The 21,181-nt window shown below is 36.2% G+C and overlaps 2 protein-coding genes across 6 annotated transcripts in view; both read left to right on the plus strand.

Annotated features, from left to right (window-relative positions):
* The window catches only part of LOC148955852 (uncharacterized), a 59,225-nt gene extending 40,217 nt beyond the window's left edge, over positions 1–19,008 (plus strand). For 4 of the 5 annotated variants that reach the window (XM_089108383.1, XM_089108381.1, XM_089108380.1 and 1 more), the window contains 4 exons: positions 7,918–8,034; positions 12,285–12,423; positions 14,349–14,492; positions 18,464–19,008. In XM_089108383.1, coding sequence (XP_088964509.1) covers positions 7,919–8,034; positions 12,285–12,423; positions 14,349–14,492; positions 18,464–18,841 — 777 coding nt within the window. In that variant the 5' untranslated portion in view covers position 7,918 and the 3' untranslated portion in view covers positions 18,842–19,008. Of the gene's footprint in view, positions 1–6,068; positions 6,196–7,917; positions 8,035–12,284; positions 12,424–14,348; positions 14,493–18,463 lie in introns of all 5 variants that reach the window. The other variant, XM_089108382.1, reaches the window with a different exon arrangement.
* On the plus strand, positions 1,312–5,918 carry LOC148955853 (uncharacterized). Its single transcript, XM_089107922.1, has 2 exons — positions 1,312–1,887; positions 5,904–5,918. Exons 1-2 carry the CDS (start codon positions 1,312–1,314, stop codon positions 5,916–5,918), a joined length of 591 nt encoding a protein of 196 aa, XP_088964048.1.
* Positions 19,009–21,181: the final 2,173 nt, after the last annotated feature.

Genomic DNA, 21,181 nt, shown 5'->3' on the forward strand with positions numbered 1-21,181 from the left:
ACTATATGTATGTATACTATACTATATGTAACATTGGGTAAAGTTCATAACTTTCAGCCCTCCTCCCGGGAACTTCGGTGGATTAAGTCATCCTAAAAGACATAATTATAATATTTTCGAACATGCTGAATAAAACGGCTATCTCAAAATTTTGATCAGGTAACTTTGAGGAAAAATGAGTGTGGGAATGGGCCAAGTGAACTTCCATTTTTTGTCTCTTTCAAAGAAAACTAAAACTATTAATTTACGTTCCAATGAGTCCTCTCAAGATGTTCTGGGACAAATGGGTAGACACGATCACCCACCCCTGGAAAAAAAAACAAATAAACACGCACCCGTGATCTTTCTTCTGGCAAAAAAATGCAAAATTCAAATTTCCAACTTTTGATGCGTAAGATTAAACTTGATGAAACTTATATATTTGAAATCAGATCCGATTCTTTTGATGTATCTATTTGTATCAAAATACCGTTTTCTAGAGTTTCGGTTACCATTGAGCCGGGTCACAATAACCAATACTATATGTTAACATTGGGTAAAGTTCATAACTTTCAGCCCTCCCCCTGGGGGCTTCGAGGGATTAAGTCATATTAAATGACAAACCTATAGTAATGTCAACCATGCCCAACATCATAGCTTTCTAACGAGTCTCATCCTTAGACTATATGAAAAAAATGAGCGTGGAAGGGGGCCTAGTTTCCTTCCATTTTTTTTTGGTCACTTAAAAATACCCTCGGAGATATTTATTTCCGTTCCAATGAGCCCTCCGACGATATTTTAGGACCACTGGGTTGATACGATCACCTCTGGGGAAAAAAAACAACAAAAAAAAACAACAAATAAACACGCATCCGTGATCTTTCTTCTGGCAAAAAATCGAAAATTCCACATTTTTGTAGATAAAATCTTGAAACCTCTACAGTAGGGTTCTCTGATACGCTGAATATGATAATGTGATTTTCATAAGGGTTCTATGACTTTTAAGGGGGCCTTTCCCTCTTTTTCCGAAAATCAGTCAAATTTTATCAGGCACGTAACTTTTTATAGGTCAGATTAAACTTGATGAAACTTATATTTTTGAAATCAGAATTAAAATCTGATTCATTTGATGTATCTATTGGTACCAAAATTCCGTTTTTTAGAGTTTCGGTTACTATTGAGCCGGGTCGCTCCTTACTTACAGTTCGTTACCACGAACTGTTTGATTTGTTTTGTAGGGGGTTAATTACACCGATACTGACAAAGGGGAAAAATCCATCTGAATGTTTATCGTACCGTCCTATAACCTTGTCACCAGTTTTATGTAAATTAATGGAACTACTTGTAGTGGATATGCTCATAGATAAGTGTTCTACTCCCAACTCCCAGTTTGGTTTCAAAAAGGGGGTTAGCTGCGAGCATGTGCATTATATTCTTGCTAATGTAATTGCAGAAGTACTTGACTTAAATGAAAGATTTTTGCTCGCAAGTCACGACGTGCGCCGGGCTTTCGATTCGGGGATTCATTCCCAGCTACTCCTGTCGGCTCTTAAGCGCGCGGTTGACCAGTCTGTGATATTAGCATTTAGAAATATGTATAAGAATCTTCAAGTACAAATTAATATTCCGTCAAATGAGGGTCCAGTTTTATCTTCTAAAAAATTCCAAGTGAAGAAGGGTATTAGGCAGGGTGCAATATCATCGCCTCTACTTTATAATAACTGCATTATAAAAGCGCAAAAGTATGCTAAACCAAGTTTTATATTTCGTGGTGTAAATATAACGTTATTACATTATGCAGACGATATTCTTAATATAAGTAGATCTTTAACTCGTATTGAAAAGAGAATTTTGATATTCGTAATGAAATGTATGGAGGGATTGGCCTGTCATTTAATTCTAGTAAAAGTGAGTTTATTGTTTTTAATGGTGATTCCTCTGATGCTGTTTGTAAATTTGGAAATAAGCAAGTTATAGGATCTAGTTCCATCATGTATTTAGGACTGCCAATAAGCTCAGATATAATTTCTACTCGCGCTGGCCTACTTTGTAATATCATAGGCAGCGCGCTAGCCCTGCCTAAGTAAAGAACGATGTGGGCACAACGATGTGTGTTTTTTTTTTTTCCATACCCGGGCACTTCGTATCGAAGGAGTTGTCGTAGAAACTTCGAAAAGGGCTCATTCGATTGGAAATTGGAGTGGTTAGTGCCCTTTTTAATAGTCCAAAGTGATTGGAGGGCAACTATCCCCCCCCCACGCCCATCATTCCCCCAAACACATCCATTCAAAATTTTGAGATAGCCATTTTGTTTAGCGTAGTTGATTTCCAGATAGAAAATATCTTTTTGAGGAGGACACTCCCCCACAACCCTCAGGGTAAGGGTTTTAAGTTATGCCCTGGGGGTATATAAGATTTTAAAAGGAGGCGTTGTTGTAGAAATTTCAAAAAAAAAGCTATTTCGACTTGAAATTTAAAGGGCAAGTGCCCTTTGTAATAGTCGAAAGTGATTGGAGAGCAACTAGCCCCCCCCCCCACACACACACCGATCCTTCCCCCAAACACATCCAATAAAAATTTTGAATGTTTAGCCATTTTGTTCAGCGTAGTTGATTTCCAGATAGAAAACCTATTTTTTAAGAGGAAACTCCCCCACAACCCTAAGGGCAAGGATTATAAGTTATGCCCTGGGGGCATATATAGTTTTTTATTGAAATCTTTGTCGTAGAAACTTGAAAAAGGGCTCATTCGATTTGAAATTCAAAGGGCTAGTACCCTTTTTAATAGTCGATAGTGATTTGAGGGCAACCAACTCCTCTAACCTTACCTAACATAGACCGAGACGACATACACACAGAGACGATACACAAAAAGAGATGACACACACACAGCGACGATAAACACATACAGGCGACACACACAGCCAGACACGACACGCACATAGAGAAGACACACACACAGAGACGACAAACACATACACATTACACACACACACAGACGACACACACACAGACGACAAACACAAAGAGAAGACACAGACAAAACAACCACAGAGACGACACACCCACAGAGACGTCAAACACTCAGAGATCAGACACACTCAGAGACGACAAGCAAACAAAGACGACACACATAGAGATAATACACATAGATACACATAGAGATAAGGTTTGTACTGAAATCTTTGTCGTAGAAACTTGAAAAGGGGCTCATTCGATTCTAAATTCAAAGGGCTCGTACCCTTTTTAATAGTCGAAAGTGATTTGAGGGCAACTAACCCCCCTCTGACGCCCACCTTTTCCCCAGACACTCCCTCACAACCCTCAGTGCAAGGATTATAAGTTATGTCCCGAGGTCATATAAGGGTTTTATTAAAATATTTGACGAAGAGACTTGAAAAAGGGCTCATTCGATTTGAAATTCAATGGTCTAATAATCTTTTAAATAATCGGAGGTGATTTGTGGACAACTAACCCCTCTAACCTAACATAGACCAGACACGACACACATACAGAGACGAGACACACATAGAGACGACACACACACAGAGACGATAAACACACAGAGACGACACTCACACACAGACGACAAACACACAGAAACGACACACACACACAGAGACGACACACATACAGAGACGACACACACAGAGACGACACACACACAGAGACGACACACACACAGAGACTACACACAGACAGAGACGATACACACAAAGACGACAAACACACAAAGACGACACACACAGAGACGAAACACACACAGAGACGACACAGACTCAGAGACGAGACACACACAGAGTCGACACACTCACAGAGACGACACACACATAGAGACGACACACATAGAGATACTACACATAGATACACATAGAGATAAGGTTTTTACTGAAATCTGTGTCGTAGAAGCTTGAAAAAGGGCTCATTCAATTTGAAATTCAAAGGGCTCGTGCCATTTTTAATAGTCGAAAGTGATTTGAGGGCAACTAACCCCCCTCTGACGCCCACCTTTTCCCCAGACACTCCCTCAGAACCATCAGTGCAAGGATTATAAGTTAAGTCCTGGGGGCAGATAAGGTTTTTATTGAATTTTCGTCGTAGAAACTGGAAAAAGGGCTAATTCAATTTGAAATTCAAAGGGCCAGTAACTTTTTTAATTGTCAAAAGGGATTTAAGAGCAACTACCCCCCCCCCCCCTCTCACGCCCACCTTTTCCCCAAACACATCCAATCAAAATTTTTAAATAACCATTTTATTCAATGAAGTTAAAAGTCTTGAAAATTAGGTCTTTAAGGATGATAGCTCCGCCACACACAGCCCTCAGGGTAGGGGTCGTAATTTATGCCCTGTGGGCATCTAAGGTTTTAAATGAAAGTGTAGAAACTTCAAAAGGGCTCATTCATTTGGAAATTGAAAGGGCTAGTTACTTTTTTAATAGTTGAAAGTGATTGGATAGCGACTAACGCCCCTCTCACGCCCACCATTTTCCCAAACACATCCAATCAAAATTTTGAGATATCCATGTTGTTCAACGTAGTTAAAAGTTCTGGAAATTCGGTCAACCCCCTCAGAGCCCTCAGTGCAAGGGTTGTAAGTTATGCCCTGGGGGCATTAAAGTTTATATCGAAAGTTGTTATAGAAATTTCAAAAAGGGCTCATTTGATTGGAAATTGAAATTGTCCTTTTTGATAGTCGAAAGTGAGTGGAGAGTAATTAACCCCCCTCTTATGCCCACCATTTCCCCCAAAAAATTCAATCAAAGTTTAGAGATAGCCATTTTGTTCAACATAGTTGAAAGTTCTGAAAATTATGTATATTTAAGGATGACAAATCCCCAAGAGCCCCAAGGGCAAAGGTTGTAGTGTATGCCCTGGGGGCATATAAGATTTTTTAGATAGAGTTGTCGTAAAACTTCAAAAGGGGCTCATTCAATTCGAAATTGAGAGGGCTAGTGCGCCTTGTAATAGTTGAAAGTGATTGGAGCGTAACTAACCCCCCTCTCACGCCCGCCATTCCTCCAAACACATCCAATCAAAATTTTCAGATAGTCATAAAATCAAAAAAATAAAATAAAATAATCTACCAAGCGTGAAACTGCCACAAATCAGCATCGATAAATAAATGAAACCCAAAACGAACAGAAATTACAATAAATAACCGAGTCAAACTCAAAACGAGCAGAAATTAACATAAGTTTGACGCAAAACCCCTATGCCTTCCCAAGGCAAGAACAAAATTTGCACTTTACTGAAAAAAAAATACAAATGAATGTGCATTGTCAGTTTAATATACTTATACTGATATTTAGTAATTAAAATTTTAATATTATTTTATTTATTAAAGTTATAATAGTAAAAACTTTATATTTGATTATATATAAAAAGTAAAAACTTTATATATTGATTATATATAAAAAGTAAAAACTATATATATTGATTATATATATTATTTACGGAACTCTTGCTTCAACAAAGGTAAAATATAATCGCCAAATTCGTGCTAGACTATATAATGCGCTAGTAATACCCCATGTTTTAGTACTGGCTCCGTTTTGGAATATTTTTTCTTTAACGGATAAGAGAAAACTTCGGTCTAAATTCTATAAATTTTGAAAGTTTCAATTGAATGTTCCTCTATGGGCCAAAAATTCATTTTTAAGTAATAAGTATGGGGCCGCGGAACCAGTTTCTGCCATTTTGAAAAACCAAGCCAAGTTTCGGAGGCCCCTAGATCCATCTTATAGCCTAAATTTCGCAATTAGCCCTTGAGTTACTCTTTATTTTAATAGTTATTTATTTTTAATTGATTGTTTTCATGTTTTGTGTGAATTTGTTGTATTAATGTCTTTTTTTTCTTTTTTATATTATTTATCTTTTGCTCTATTCATGCATTTTGTATGTACGATTGTTTTTGTTTTGTTTTTAGGGATTTTCGGAATAGTAGGGCGAGAGGATGAGATAATTCTGTATATGCCTCCTTTAAAAGCCAGGAGGGTACTCTGTCTGGTTCTGTTAATTTATTAGGGTTAATCTTCATTAGTCAAGTCATTACATCTACTCTGGTCATATTAATGGGATGCATACTTTTTAGAATTTCATACTATGGGGGCTCTAGAAGTGCCAGCATTATCTGCAACTGCGACTACTGAGATGAACTGCTTATTTAGAGTATTAGCTATCTACCTTAGGTTGTAGATTTTTTGGCCATCTTGTACAAGGTGAGTGACAGAGTGCCTTCCAGGCTTACTCAATGATGCATATGCATACCTCCAAAATTTGTTGGGATTGGTTTTTGGTGCAGCTACCACTGATTCCTTGTATTTCTTGGTGATATTTCTAGTGAGACTTCTCAGCTTGTTATACACCTGCTTACATTTCATGTAATAGTTAGCCTCGTTCTGATTCTTTGTGTACAGCTTCTAGTATTTCTGTTCCTAGCTTTTTTAATTTCTTTTGTAATATATAGGAGGGCATTTAGTTTCCTCTTCCATTTTATAGAAGAGTGATTTTCAACAGCTTTCAGTGATATTCTTTTCATAGTTGACCATGACTCTTCTACATCTGTATTCTCAGTGAAAGTACCAATACCATTGAGTCAGTTCCTGACAAATTAGATTGTAATCAGTGTACACATGCTCTGTAAATTCTAGTCTTTGGGGATAGAGTCTAAAACTGCAGCCTATTGCAATGTGGTCACTAGCTCCAAATAGTGGTAGGGGGTCAATGCTTATTATAGACTCTAGGTCTTTCGCTAGTAGAAGATCAAGCAGCAAGGGGCTCTCACCATGTCTGTATCTTGCCAGGAAGTTAACTGCCTTATACAAAGAATGATTAAAACATGCACCCCAGGAATGGTTTTATTTAACTATTTTCAGGAAAGCATATCCATCAACCTATTGAATATTTGGCAGATTAAAGTCACCAATAATAATCACATTTCCTTGTTGCTTCATATCAATTGAAGTACTAATAGCAATTAGGGAGGATTCAAGGCTAAGGCAACTGGGGCTTCCATACATGCAACCAATAAAGAATGGCCCAAAAGGTAGGAGAACAGATGCCCACACTTGTTCAACATTAGCTGATGATGGCTGATGATGTGAATTAATATCGGTTACCAGGGTATAATTGGATATCTTATCCAATTGGGTTTCCATAAGAGGAGTATTGGTCCATTTAGGTTTGATCCTGCCAAAAGCATAAACGTCTGTCATTTCCATTGAGATGCCATTGACGTTAGACAGAGCTTTGACGTTAGAAAATATTCATTACTGAAGACAACTTTCAATCCATTATCCATCCAGTGCATGCAAATTTTATTCAGGCTGTGCGCATCATTATCCACTATGCTGCTATTATTATGAATCAACACTCATGAAAACAGTCTGTTTGGAAAGGGTACATCTTACTGATCTTGCACTGTAAAGTAAATCATTTGATTTATCAATGGTACTTATTTCAATGTTAGAAGACACTGGGCTATTTACACTATTTTCATTTCTTTGAGAATCACCTAGTTTGTATCCATCACAGCTACTGCTGTGATAGGGGTAGACACGTTTTCTGGAACAATTGCGTTCCCTGAATGACCAAGTTTTCTTCACCATTAGATCGTTGCGCATGAAGTTCTTCATACCGAGAGAGAGAGAGAGAGAGAGAGAGAGAGAGAGAGAGAGAGAGAGAGAGAGAGAGAGAGAGAGAGAGAGAGAGAGAGAGAGAGAGAGAGAGAGAGAGAGAGAGAGAGAGAGAGAGAGAGAGAGAGAGAGAGAGAGAGAGAGAGAGAGAGAGAGAGAGAGAGAGAGAGAGAGAGAGAGAGAGAGAGAGAGAGAGAGAGAGAGAGAGAGAGAGAGAGAGAGAGAGAGAGAGAGAGAAGGTATTAAAGTCTATCGAACTCAACATAGTTTTCAGCTTAAAGTTCTGGTTACTGGTATGTCTTTCAGAATGGCTAAAGATAGAAAACAGCTGGAAACTAATTGGTCAATCCTCAACTTGAGTGAAGAAGATGGCACTGAATGTCTGGTTGTCAATCGTGTCAATTCTCTTCAAGATTATTCAAGGTGAATACTCACTAGTCACTTTTTAATTTCAAGTTACGTTTTTTTGTATTTTAGCTCGTTCTTTTAATTATTACATATTACACACAGGAAAAACCTTTCGGCTTTTCTTAGTTCGAATCAAAGTTTTCACTTGAATCTATATCAACTTGTACTAATTTAGGATCTTTTCCCAACCTACTTCTAAGCAGTAATACCGAAAATTGAGAGTTATTGGTAATAAGAAACTACCGTTGTTTTCTAAAAAATGGTATTTAGGTGGTAAAAACGGCTTCAAGGTAAGATAATATACTTATTTTAATGAAATATACACTTTTTCAAGCACATAGCACATATATAAACGCAACATCCAGTGTTAATCTCAGTCAGCCATTCATGTGTCTCTTCTATGTGTACTCTCAATCTAAATATTAAATCAGCACTTGGCCCGCCTGATCGAAAGCCATGCTGCTCATGTATTAGTTTTGCATCGACTATCGGCTGAATTTGGTTTAAAAGAAAATTGGCGAAATTGGAATTCACCAGGTTTTAAACTTTTTCTCTTTTTCTGGTCAGTGAAGTTCAACACACACACACACACACACACACATATATATATATATATATATATATATATATATATATATATATATATATATATATATATATATATATATATATATATATATATATATATATATATATATATATATATATATATATATATATATATATATATATATATATATATATATATATATATATATATATATATATATATACATATATATATAAGGGTCTTGTTCAAAAACCCTATTAACAAGTACGAGTTCCCAATACCACAAAAGCAAAAATTCCCTATACCGAATATATCAAAATTTTGGCCTGACTGACACCTTGGTTTTGAACTGAAACTTAGACTTGGCATCGGTTTTCTCTGGTAACTTTGGGCATATTATAAAGAATGTGTGAATATTACATTTTCAGTGGGAATCCGTTTTTTCAATTTATTTTCTGTAGATTCTGCAACTGCTTTCTTTTGTCCATAGACAGACAACAAATTCTACAGATCTGCGGAAAAATGGGAATGTAGTGGCGCAGTGGGTATGATATCAATTTGGTAATTTATGTTCATGTTCAATGTTCAATGGGTTTATTAACAAATGAAAAGAATAAATCACACATAATCAAAATACTCAGTCCATTCCTGGACGCCGAGAGCCAAGATCATTACAGTTTAACATAATACGCAGAATGGTCACCGCTCCTAATCCCAGACACAACCATACCCCTCATTTACCAAATAACTAAAACTATTACCTTCCCGTTCCTTACCCTCAGGGGAAACCACCCCGTCATATTTAAAAATCATACATTTGTAATTTAAATTTACTACTTACATTTAATTCTAGTTTGTTTTTTTTTTTTTTTTTTTTTTTATTTTTAACTATTCATTTGTAATGCTATTAAAGGATTTTTTACTCTTTTTTTAAATGATGCGAGGGAGCTCCTACCTCTCAACTCTTCTGGGATCAGGTTCCACATCTTTGCACAAGCTACGTTAGGAGCGAAATCTGATCGCACGGTCGGGGTGAGGGGTAATTGCAGGTTTGATGATGATCGGGTATGCAAATTATGCTGGTCTGAAATAGATCGAAATAATCTTTTAAACGCAGATGGCAGCTCTCTAGCTAAAAACTTGAACACGAAGGTCAAGCATGATAATTGTTGCGGGGACCCTGATGACAAGTACTTTTAATTTTTTCCAATTAATATCAGGCATCGTTGATGAATCAAATTCAGTTTTTGCAGTTGGGATTGAAAAGTTGATTGCCAGATCATTGCACAATACTGTAAATGGGGTTTTATAAGAGCGTTGTACAGGAGGACCAGCGTTTTCTGCGGCAAAGCGCTTTTCAGTTTTTTTATTATTCCAAAATTCCGGGATATCTTCAACTCTACCGCTTGAATAGGATGCGCGAATGATAGGTTCTCATCGAGGAGGATTCCTAGGTATTTTGCAAAAATGCTTTTCTGGCCGACTAATCACACCTCTGGATGTCTGGATACCACATATCTCCGGATGGACACTTCCAACCCGGGAAAAAAATAGAACGCAAGATTTCTCAACATTAATAACAAGTCGGTTAGCATCCATCCAGAGATACATCCCCTCCAGAACCTCTGTCAGTTTAGACTTGAGCGTTGTCTTATCCGTTTCACAGCAACCAAGCGTGGTGTCATCAGCAAAGGCCACGAGCTCATCATCTTCACCTTTGGACCGGAAGGAGTTTTCATCCTGGCACAAGTAACAGCAGGGAATATTTGTTTGTGCCGGTTTCAGCACTCGACTCAGATCGTTAAAATGGATCAGGAAAAGTAATGGTCCTATTATTGAGCCCTGGGGGGCACCAGAGTTAACGAGCACATCGTTTCCAGGATCTTCTCCCAAATAAATCCTACGGTCCCTCAGATATGATTTGAACCAATCCAGAGCTTCACCTCTTATTCCTATATGTTCCAGTTTCCCGAGGAGAATTGAATGGTATGCTTTCCTGATATCAAGCAGAACCGCTGCAGGTAGTAGACCAGGATCCAAAGCTTTGTTATCCATAAACTTAACGCCGTTAGTGTATCCTAATTTGCAACCAAGAGTTTGGACACAGCTGCAGCAACAAAGTGCTGAACTCTGAATTTGACTGCGGTGATGGAGATTAAGCAGAAGCGTCTGAATGCTAGTATAAACAAGAAGAAGAAAGGACACTGATAGATTGAGTTCTAACTTTGTATTGTTGCTATAGAAAATAAGGTTTAAAAATTTGCCAAAAGTTTCAATACGATTTGCCCCCATACTCTTTAAGTATTTTTTTTAACTTCAATGAAAGATTAGAACCCGACCTGAAAAACCATGGCAAGCAACAACAAAAAGTACTAGCAAAGAAACAGCCTGGATTGTCGTCAGTAACTTGTACATTTGAATTGTCTAGTTTTTCGAATTTTAATTATTTTTAGTTTCCCTTTTAAAAAATTTCTGATTTATCTTTACTTCTTGTTTTTGTCCATTCTGTTTTTTACTTTTTGTTTTCATTTTCATTCTGTCTTCTCATCTACACGGAAGGTGCCTAAATCACGAGCTGGATATGGTCAGATCATATCCATGTACAATAGGTTTAATCGGATAAATAGCCTAACAAAGAAATAAATCGTTGGTGGGTGACATGTGGTGACTCATTTGTCGACGATTTTACTCTGGTTACCGAATAGTAGGTTCTAGTTGTAGTCTTAGATTTATTGCCTGAATATAGTCCAAATATTATAGAAAATTACTAGAAAAAAGCTTGGCAATATACAAACAGGTAATCAGTCCCTATTGATCTAACAAGAATGATGGAATCATGAGTGAAATCATTCAGTCTGTATAGTGAGACCTAAACAACCGGTGTGGATCCTATGTCAGCTGCTTCTAACGCCTCAGAAAACCCATTCTACTTACCGCAACATTTCTAAAACCCATTCTACTTACCGCAAATATTTATGCGCAACAGTTTCATTTAGGAGCTAGGGGGGGGGGGTTACTAGTTCTCTTTCTACTTCATTCCTTACAATAAAACAGGCTCGAAATACGTGCTTGACTGATTTCCACAAGACGCAGTTCATCCACATTTCTACTTAAATGCATATAAGAAAAATTTAGTCATTTGTATTAAATTGGATTGAACACAATTGTTTGAACACTCATTTGAACTCATTTATTTTTGGCCTTTTGAAAGTTTTGATTAAAATGTTGGAAGTTTTTGGTCTGATAACCATTTGCGGCTACATGGGAATATAAGACATTGAGGAGCCATCCAATCATTTCCATCCGTTAAAAGGGGCACTATAAACGGGTATTTCTGATCAATTAAGCTCTTTCCTTACTTTGTTACATCTGTTGTGTATTATGACCCCTGCTGAAAATGCATAGATACGCATATTTACTGGGGTTTAACTGATTTTCAACTTCAACTGATCTTTATTATTTCAGAGAAAATGTTGTAGAATGCATACAAAGAAGAACCCCATAAGTGGAGCTTCTGTGGGGTAAGCACTTGCGCATATAATTATTGGGAATATAGACACAAAAATGGTGGGAGTGTAGACAGGGCAAAAATCTCAAGAGAGATTATAAGCCACATTAGATTCTAGAAATTTTTTTATTCAATGTTTCCCTGTTTCTAAGGTCAGTTCTGTGCCGTTTTTTCTAAGACTAATATTTATCTTTTTTCCTTTTTTAGGATAAATGCATTTGATTTGATTGATATAGATAATGCAGTTTTGCTTGAACATCCGGAAGGAGGTGGTCAAACCCCTCTAAAATTAATGCTCGAAGCAGACAGTGGACATTCTCTTGCTGCAGTTACCATCATTTCCGAGGTATAAACTAGTTTCCTTTTACCTTTTGTATTTTTATTTTCTGTTTATAAAGAATCCTCAATTTTATTCAAGCTCGAGTTTTGAAAGAGGTTTGACCAATCCTAATAACGCCGCTGTTTGGAAACTCGTAGCGATAGTAAAATTCTGCTCAGCGAGATTTTACAATGATTGCTTTCTCCCTATTTAGAGAACAATGCGCTCTATTTTGCTCAACTCTCAATTTTATCCAACTAAATGAAATCACTACGTGTCCTACCGAAACCTGATCTTCAACCTTGGGGCTATATGATAGACATGTTAGTTTTATATAGAAAGTCAATACCTGCTATTTCTAATTAGTTGGATCTTAAACTTTTTTTTTCTAGCGCTGAAAGGTTTTCGACAATTATGAAATTGGACTAGTATAGATCGGTGATTGCCTCTTTCATAGTAAAGCGTCGGTGCAGCTCGTTGTGTTTGCGTTGCAGTCGCTGCACCAATTTTGCAGCGATTGATAATTCAGTACCATTCAGAACCATTTCAATAATTAGGATTGGTTTCTAGATAACTCTTTATAATTTTTTCTGGGGCTTGACGTTTCAAGCAGTGTTTTGGGGTTCACTTTAGCCAAGACCATATCTGGGGGGGAGGGTTAGGGGTTTTTTACCTCCCCCCCTGAAATATTAGTCTGACTCGTAAAAACGCAAGAAAAATGCATATAAACAAATTTGATGTGTTTTTAAAAGTTATTTTGTATCCCCCCCGGACCAAATATCGTGGGGATGGCCCTGAATTTAGCCCTGGAGTCCTCTCCTTCCAATATAATATTTGTCAATAACATTGTTGTAATTAAACCCATTATAATTACAACCCCATTTTTGAAAAACCCTCTAGTTATGCCTCTGTTTAAAACCTTTAATTGCAATTGGGATACAGTAATTTATAATTCAGCTTTTGCTGAATTCTGTATTGAAAATATCACAGAGAAATCTCATGCAATATTTGTAATTTTTAGTCTGTTTTTCTTTTTTTTTGTACAGTCCAGGTCACTCTTACGCTATGTTTGCCAGTATTTCCTCCGAATCTTCAGTTATAAGTTAGCCAAATAAACCACTCTTGATGTCTGCGCGCTAATTCAACGCAAGAACGCAAGAGGTTCGTTTTATTCTTTCTTAGCGTTATATTTCACTGCGTAACCTCTGCGTTTAGCCATCGCAAGAGAAAAGCAGAACTGTATAGCTGAGATTGCCAAGAAATGCCAAGGCGTTAATAAGACAGAAGCTCAAATCTTTTATTATTGGAATTTCAATTAAGTGTATCTTTAGTTTTGAATAAATCTGGCAATCTTGATCCTCAATAAATTATTTATAAATTATTATTATTATTATATATAAATTATCAATAAATTATTTCAACCTGTCCTCCGCAGGTGTTCGTCAAGTTTGTTTTAAGTTGAAATTCAAGTTGAAATACAAAGGAAAATGCTACCACGAATCATTAGTGAGAAATATAAAAATCTAAACTGCATCAGATGGGTTTTGATTTTAGTAGAATTAAAAAAAAAGACAAGGAGCGAATTGCCAACGTCATTTAAAGTTCGAAAGCTATGTATTAACATTAGTATGTATTGATAAAACCTAAATCAAGTTGTTTGTGTACTTCTTTGTTGTCTATCTTTGTTTACTTTTGCTTTACATTGGGCCATAGATAAAATAACCACATTCCCTAAAAGGGCACACAACCGACAGGGGTTCAAATTGGCAAAGAAGGGGAGGGGGAGAGAGGGATTAGCCCCCTAGGTTTTAAAAAATAGCTTTTTTTGCTTTCATTGATAAATACCCTTTAGTGGTATTTTCATTGAAGAATAAAAAATGGAAAATCTGTTTTCTTTATCTATGTTTAAACTCTTTTCTTTATTTATACAAATTGGTCGAAATTGTTTTCAGAGTCGAACCGTTGAAGCTTACTGTGGGAAATTTGAAGAGTATCTCTTTACATCTAAAGCAATTCAGCATTTAGACAGGGAAGACATTGTAATGTCTGTTGTAAGTATGCGAATGGAGAAGCCATGTGAATATCTAACATTAAAGGTGAGAAGGGCATCTTATTTTATAGTTTAATCTATACATTTATCAGCCTTTTTTTGTCACAACTCCCCAAAATTAGGTTAAAATAAATAATTTACTTAACCACCCCATCATACTCAGTAGCCTATAAATGTGAGCCGAATCATGTGTTTATTGGTAGAGTCAGATTTTCTCTTTAGTTTATGATTGTCATTTTTCGTCATTTTTCTTAATTTTCTTTGTCTTAGAATTTCTGTACCACTTTAGTTTCTAATTTCTAAGAGGAGGAGAAAAGTCAATTTGTATAATGAAAATTCATTTTATTTCTTATTTTTTGGTCTGGTTTACTTAAGTTGTAGCATCAAGCAGTTCTCTGCTTAATCAGTCTTTTTCTATATAGGTGTAAACTGTATCTGCAAGTCTTAATATCCCCTCCAGGGCTAATCTGTGGTAGCTAAAAAAATTTAAAATCGTTTTTTGTTTTGTTTGCTACGATAATCTTGAAAAATGAACTTTGAATTTCAGTATAACGAGGCAAAGTTGAACGTAGACTTTTGACTAGTATACCCACAGTGAAGTCTGTAGATCGTCACTCGATGGGGAAAGCGATCATATTCATTATTCAAACCCGTCGAAAGCAGAAAATGATAGGTCTGAAACATGGTAGAGTATGCATTTGTTGATAATCTAGTAAAAGTTCGGCTGAATTACCGGGAGTGGCTGAGAGCTGAGTATGGGGTAGCTTACATTTACCTTTTTTTCATTTTTCAATTTACTTTTATTCGACTTTACCTGTATAGAGGACAAAATCTTCAAAAATCGATTTTCAAAATTTAATACCCATTTACGAGAATTGGTCTGTATCCTATGCAAATAATGATTGGTTTTTGGTTTTTGAAGAAGATGTAGGCGTGGTCTTGGCCTTATATTTTGTGGTATAGAATAATATTTGGTAGTATATGAAACATCAGTTAACAGGGTTGCCAACTCTTCCACTTTTGTGCTTTTTCGATCGCTTTCGTACATTGTACATAGTTAAACCGAAATATGAAAATGTTTACATTTTCGTCCCAAAAGATTTTGCTGACTAAAAATATTAAAACAACTTGAAATTTTTTTTTTATTTTCGAATGCTGTAAAAAGCAAAAAAAAAAAAAATTTTAGTACCCAGAAATATTGAACTGTTCTAAAACTGAAGATACAAGTGTGAAGTAATCAGAAATGTTGTGTAATTCTTCAAAGACGGCTCTATAATATGGCCACCTTATGCTTTATGTTTATTAGTCTTAAGAATTTTAATTTTTGAGCAGCAGGAAAAAAGTGTTACCTTATATTTTTCAGTACATTTAGAGATATTAGCGTCATGGGTGCCCATAAGGGGGGGACCAGCTCCTCCCCTCAGGCTGAATGACGCAGTTTTATATTTTTGTTTTGAGATTTCTGTTATATAACTAGACCCTGGCGCCGTTCCGATAAGGGAAGGTCGGTGGCGGCGGGGGTAAAAAATAGCAGCAGCGGTGCGCCGTTGCCGTGATTATTGTTGACTGCAAACATTTTTGTTTTGATCAGGCTTTCTCAAATCCCAGCTTTAATATACATCAGATTTGGGCGTATTCACGAGTTGGAAACTTCGTGAGTTGCTGGCTGGCCGCTGGTCTTCTTCGTTTTTCATCAAGAGAAGCAGAAATCTGGTAGAAACGAAATGGCTGTGGCATTTCAGAACCCTTGCATAATAGTTGAAATATCTAACAGCTATGTTTTCATAACGGAATTAATTATCAAAATTAGTAGTATTTTTTTTCATCGAGCAACCGACACTATCGAGAAGAACTATCACCATTTGCATCACAGCTGGGTTGGTAGGAAAATCTATCCCCCTAGCTTTCATACCATCAAACACCCAGAAGGGATTTGGAAGGTATATCCCCTTTCAATCCAGATTGTTTTGATAATGAATATCTGCGCTCTTAAATACAGACCAACCAAATGTTTTTTAGCCAATGAAGCTGGCGGCAAATTGCCAAACTCATCAGAGGTTCTAACTCTTAACCCCATCCCTACCTGCACTGCCATTCGCTCCCCCAATGCTTTCAGTAAGCCCTGTTATTTTGCAGCCACTTTGAAATAGGATAGCCACACCTGAACAAGTTCAACCACACCCCAGCACCACCAAGAAAATAAAATGCTTCAAGGAAGAAAGGAGGGTAGAGCAAAAATGCTCAATGATACATCAGTGAAAACCAAGATTGAAGCATCCTTTGCTACAAGGAAGGCAAAGAAGAAGTGGAAAAAAAATTGAAGCAGCAAAAGCAAGAAAACAAAAAAGAAGCAGGCTGTGAAGAGATTTGGTGAGAAGACAGCATTGAGGGTGAAAATGAAACTGAAGAAATTCAGACAGTGACTGCTGATGACAACTCAAACAGTTCTCTTGGGTAAGATAGGGAAAAAGAATGTGTACTTAGTTTTGATTTGGGCTGCAGTTGGCAACTTTGTATAAGTCATCTATAAGGGTCATTTGGAAGAAGGTAGAACCTACTGCAGAGGTCAGTGTGACGACTATGAATGGTGGGAGAGGTAGTGTGTGAAAGTGGCCTGAACAGCCAGATCATATCTACTACATGAAAGAGGATTTAGGGTAAAAAAAAAACAATACCCAGTGTCGGTAAAAACCGACAGTGTGTGAACTTGGACAAATGTTTTGACCAAAATGTATCTTCCCTAAACAAGGACAGCAGGTTCGTAATCTTGGACCTCATGCAGATAGTTGGGACTGGCTGACTACAATCTTATAGCCAAGTCTATTTAAATCTAACTACTTTTTTACAACGCATGTCAGTGATTGAATCTGTCTATGATTGAGATATTTCACTTTTAAGATTCTTTGTTCAAGATTTTAATCTTGGAAAATAAGCAGCAGCCTATTTTCCTTATATTAGAGTCAAGCTAAAAATTTGCAATTACAATCAGGTCTTTACTATTAACTGTCTGTGCATTTAATTTAGTTACCAATGTATATGATTGAAATATTCAAACTAATGAAATACTTATTAAGAAAATTTTGACAGATTTCTGCGGTGTTGAATCAAATAAAAATAAATGGTAATTATGGAGACCTGCATTTGTAGTTTCCTTCTCATTCATTTCTGTCGATGTTTGAAATAGGTCCCTGTCCTGTAATTAGACAACTCCTAGTCTACTCCTAGTTATTACGGCTCCTGTAGTTTTATGACAAATAAGGAAACACATTAATTGTCCTCCATGTTAAATTCAGAATTTAACAGTTAGGAACTTGAGAATTTTCAGGTGCGTCGTAACGCACCTATGTCACGGAATCAAAACCTCAGTATTTATAAACACCTGCCTGTGGCAAGGACTCAATAAATATTGATTCTTTGCTATACTAAGGTGTCTTGAAATAGAAAGGTCCTTAAATCTTAAGTTCCTATCTGGAATTTAATCTGGTGTCTTTTCGAAAGATAATTGTCTATTCAATGGATGTGCTACAAGAACTACTGCTGAATAAAAACTCACCCTGGAAGCAAGAGGCATTCTTGCAAACTATTTGTGTGCGCACTTGTTTGTTTATTTTGAAAACCGCACTTGATTTCTAAGCGAGGAAATTGAAATCCTTAACCACACGAGAAAAGAAAAGCTCCAGAATTGCGGTTGACGCAATAAAGAAGTGGCTCAAACTATTTTAAAGTCAGCGGAACGCCGCTTCCTCGGCCGGTGGCGTTACGACACTTTGGCGGCAGTCGACCGGGCCTCTCGTCAGTGGCGTTCGATGCATACGCCGGCCCGTCACCAGGGTCGATATCCAACATTGGAATTGCCGATTAGACCAAGCAAGCCTTTCTCCTAAAATTCAGCCTATAGGCGGCCACGATTAGCGTTCTATTTGAAAGGTTTTTCTCTGATATTTTTTTTATTGAGCAACAAGCTAACTAATTTGGTAACTGAATAGCCTATTTACTTATAGTACCTTGTTTTTTTAGCTTTCAAAACTAAGTGAACCACGTCGGTGTATGTTGTTTGTAGTGCTTGTTTGTCAAGAAATCAAAGCTTCATCCACGCCATCTACTTCAGTAAGTCCTTTAAGCTCTTCAATCAACGTTTTTGAACGGATTGTTGATGAAAAAGTGAAGGCCTGTGAAAGTAGGTTGTTAAATTCTATTTTTACAAAACTTGATTCAGTGGATAAAGAACGAACACTTGAAATGGTGCTCGAAAAGAAATTAGATGGGGTTGAAGAGCGGTTAAATCAGTTTATTGAAGAAAAGATTGGTGCTTTAGAGCAAGAACTGATTGTGAAAGTTGAAAGTATTCTAGCTCCAATAGCTAAAAGAATAGAAATGAATAATGAAAACACTTGAAAAGATATTATTACACAATTTTCGTTTACAAGTTCTTTTTAAGTAATTAAATACGTGTTGTTTATTCTGCTTGAATTCTCTAACTTATTTTTTCTTTTAAATATTACCTAATTTCTGTGAAATATTAAAGAAAGCTCATTATTACTTCCGAGGTGTCATATCTATTTCAAGTTCAAGTTCAATCATTTTATTATTAACATATACATGTATATAATTGACATAGGCCCATGGGGAGACAATCTCGAAAAACTAGGCCTAAACATAGATACAATAACAAATTACGCTACAATACAAAGATAATTACGACGTCAAATATACAATAATACAACAATAATATGAAAGTAGCAGCTAGCCCAGGATCCAAATATATATATAAAAAAAAAAAAAAAATCAATATTATTAAATATAAATTAATACTAAAAGATGGCCAAGAGGCCCACATTCCCCCAGAACAACAATCCAAACAGATAACTTAGTCATATTAAAAAGACGCCTAATTAAAAGTAATCCTGAACTAAATGAAATTTAAGATTCCTTTTTATTAAATGGATAGAAGAAAATTTATCAATAAAATCCTTGTGAGCATCCCAGCACCGTTATTGACATGAACGGGGCGAATTTAGATTTCTCAGTACTATACTTGTCAATGTAGATACTCTTTTTTTGTCGCGTGTTATAACCATGTAAATCTTGTGATTGGGAGAACAAACTTTGATTGAGGTAATATGGCGGTAATTTCTTAATGTCATAATTAAATTTGAAAATAATCGCTCTAAAAGTAAATTGTTGAGAAACTGGAAGTATATCTATATAATTATATAAAGATGCTGTAGAAGAGTTATTTGGAAGTGCAATAGGTGATGGAATAAAAAGCTTCAGGATTCTTACTGCTTTATTTTGTAAAATTTGTATTGGTTTAATATGGCTTTTAAATGTAGATAAATATACTAGAGAACAATAATTAATAGTAGACTGAATCAGAGCAAAATAAATGCTTCTTAAAGCAGAGTAGGGTAAATAATGCTTCAACCTCCGCAATAAACCAACATACCTTTAAATCTTTAAGCGTATATTTTGAATGTGTGTTTTAAAAGAAAAGCTTTCATCAATCATAAGTCCAAGGTACTTTATCACTTTCACCCGAGATATTGATAATAGATACTTTGAAGAAGTAATTCGGGTAATACGAGGGCATATATTTGACTTCCTGCCGTAAATTATGAAATTAGTTTTTGATAAATTCAAAGCAATAGAATTTGCAGAACACCATTCAAGAACATTAGAAAATGCAGTATCAAGTTTTGCCTCCAACTCCTCGTCATTCCTCTGAGAAATTGAAACTGCCGTATCATCAGCAAAATGTGTGCTGAGACATGGGATTGCTAAAGCGCGGTGAAAATCATTTATATAAACTAGAAAAAGCAGAGGACCGAGGACAGAACCCTGAGGCACCCCAACCATCGAGGACTGAGGAACAGGCGAAGAGAGAAGATTCCCTCCATCAATTCGTTGCCTTCTCTTATAAAGATAAGATTTAACTAGATCCAACGCCGGTACGCGCACACCACAAATATCCAATTTACGAAAAAGAATACAATGGGATATTGTATCGAATGCTTTTTTAAAATCCAAATATATTGTTACTAGAATTTCACATCTATCTAAGCATTCATGAATATACTGGATGAGAGCAATGATAGCATGTTTAGTATTGTGTCCAGACCTAAAACCAAACTGTGAATTTGTGAAAAAATTTGACGATTTAAGAAAGTCATAGAACCTCCTATAAATTGCCTTCTCAAATATTATAGAAAATGCTGACAAAATAGAAATAGGGCGGTAATTTGATGGGTTTTCAGGAAAGTCACCTTTGTGAAGCGGAATTATCCTCGCTTCTTTAAAAGCAGACGGGAAAACTCCAGTTTTAAATGAAAGATTAATTATATGCTGGAATGGTAAAATTACTGCAGACAATATTTCTTTAACAATTATAGAACTAGACCCGTCGATTCCCGCTGAATTACCTGGATTTAGGTCACACACTATTTGTGTTATTTCAGACCGAGAAATAGGCCCAAGAAAAATTGAATTACTTTGAGGAGATGGAAGGTATGAAGAAAAATGTTTATTATTACATCAATCAAACTGGTTCATTACTGATGAAACAATTTTCTCTCCTATACTAGCGAAATAAGTATTCAAAATATCAACCACTTTCTCCAATTTCTTAGCAGTCGAACCATTTTCTAAACTAATAACTTCAGGAAACTTAGAATTCCTTTGTTTTCTTTATAATAGAATTAATTAAATACCACGTTTTGCGAGGAGAATTTTGAGCTT

This window comes from Artemia sp. Qi Xiang Cuo, chromosome 2, assembly GCF_049724085.1.
Source record: "Artemia sp. Qi Xiang Cuo chromosome 2, ASM4972408v1, whole genome shotgun sequence".
In the NCBI taxonomy this organism is placed as follows: domain Eukaryota; kingdom Metazoa; phylum Arthropoda; class Branchiopoda; order Anostraca; family Artemiidae; genus Artemia; species Artemia sp. Qi Xiang Cuo.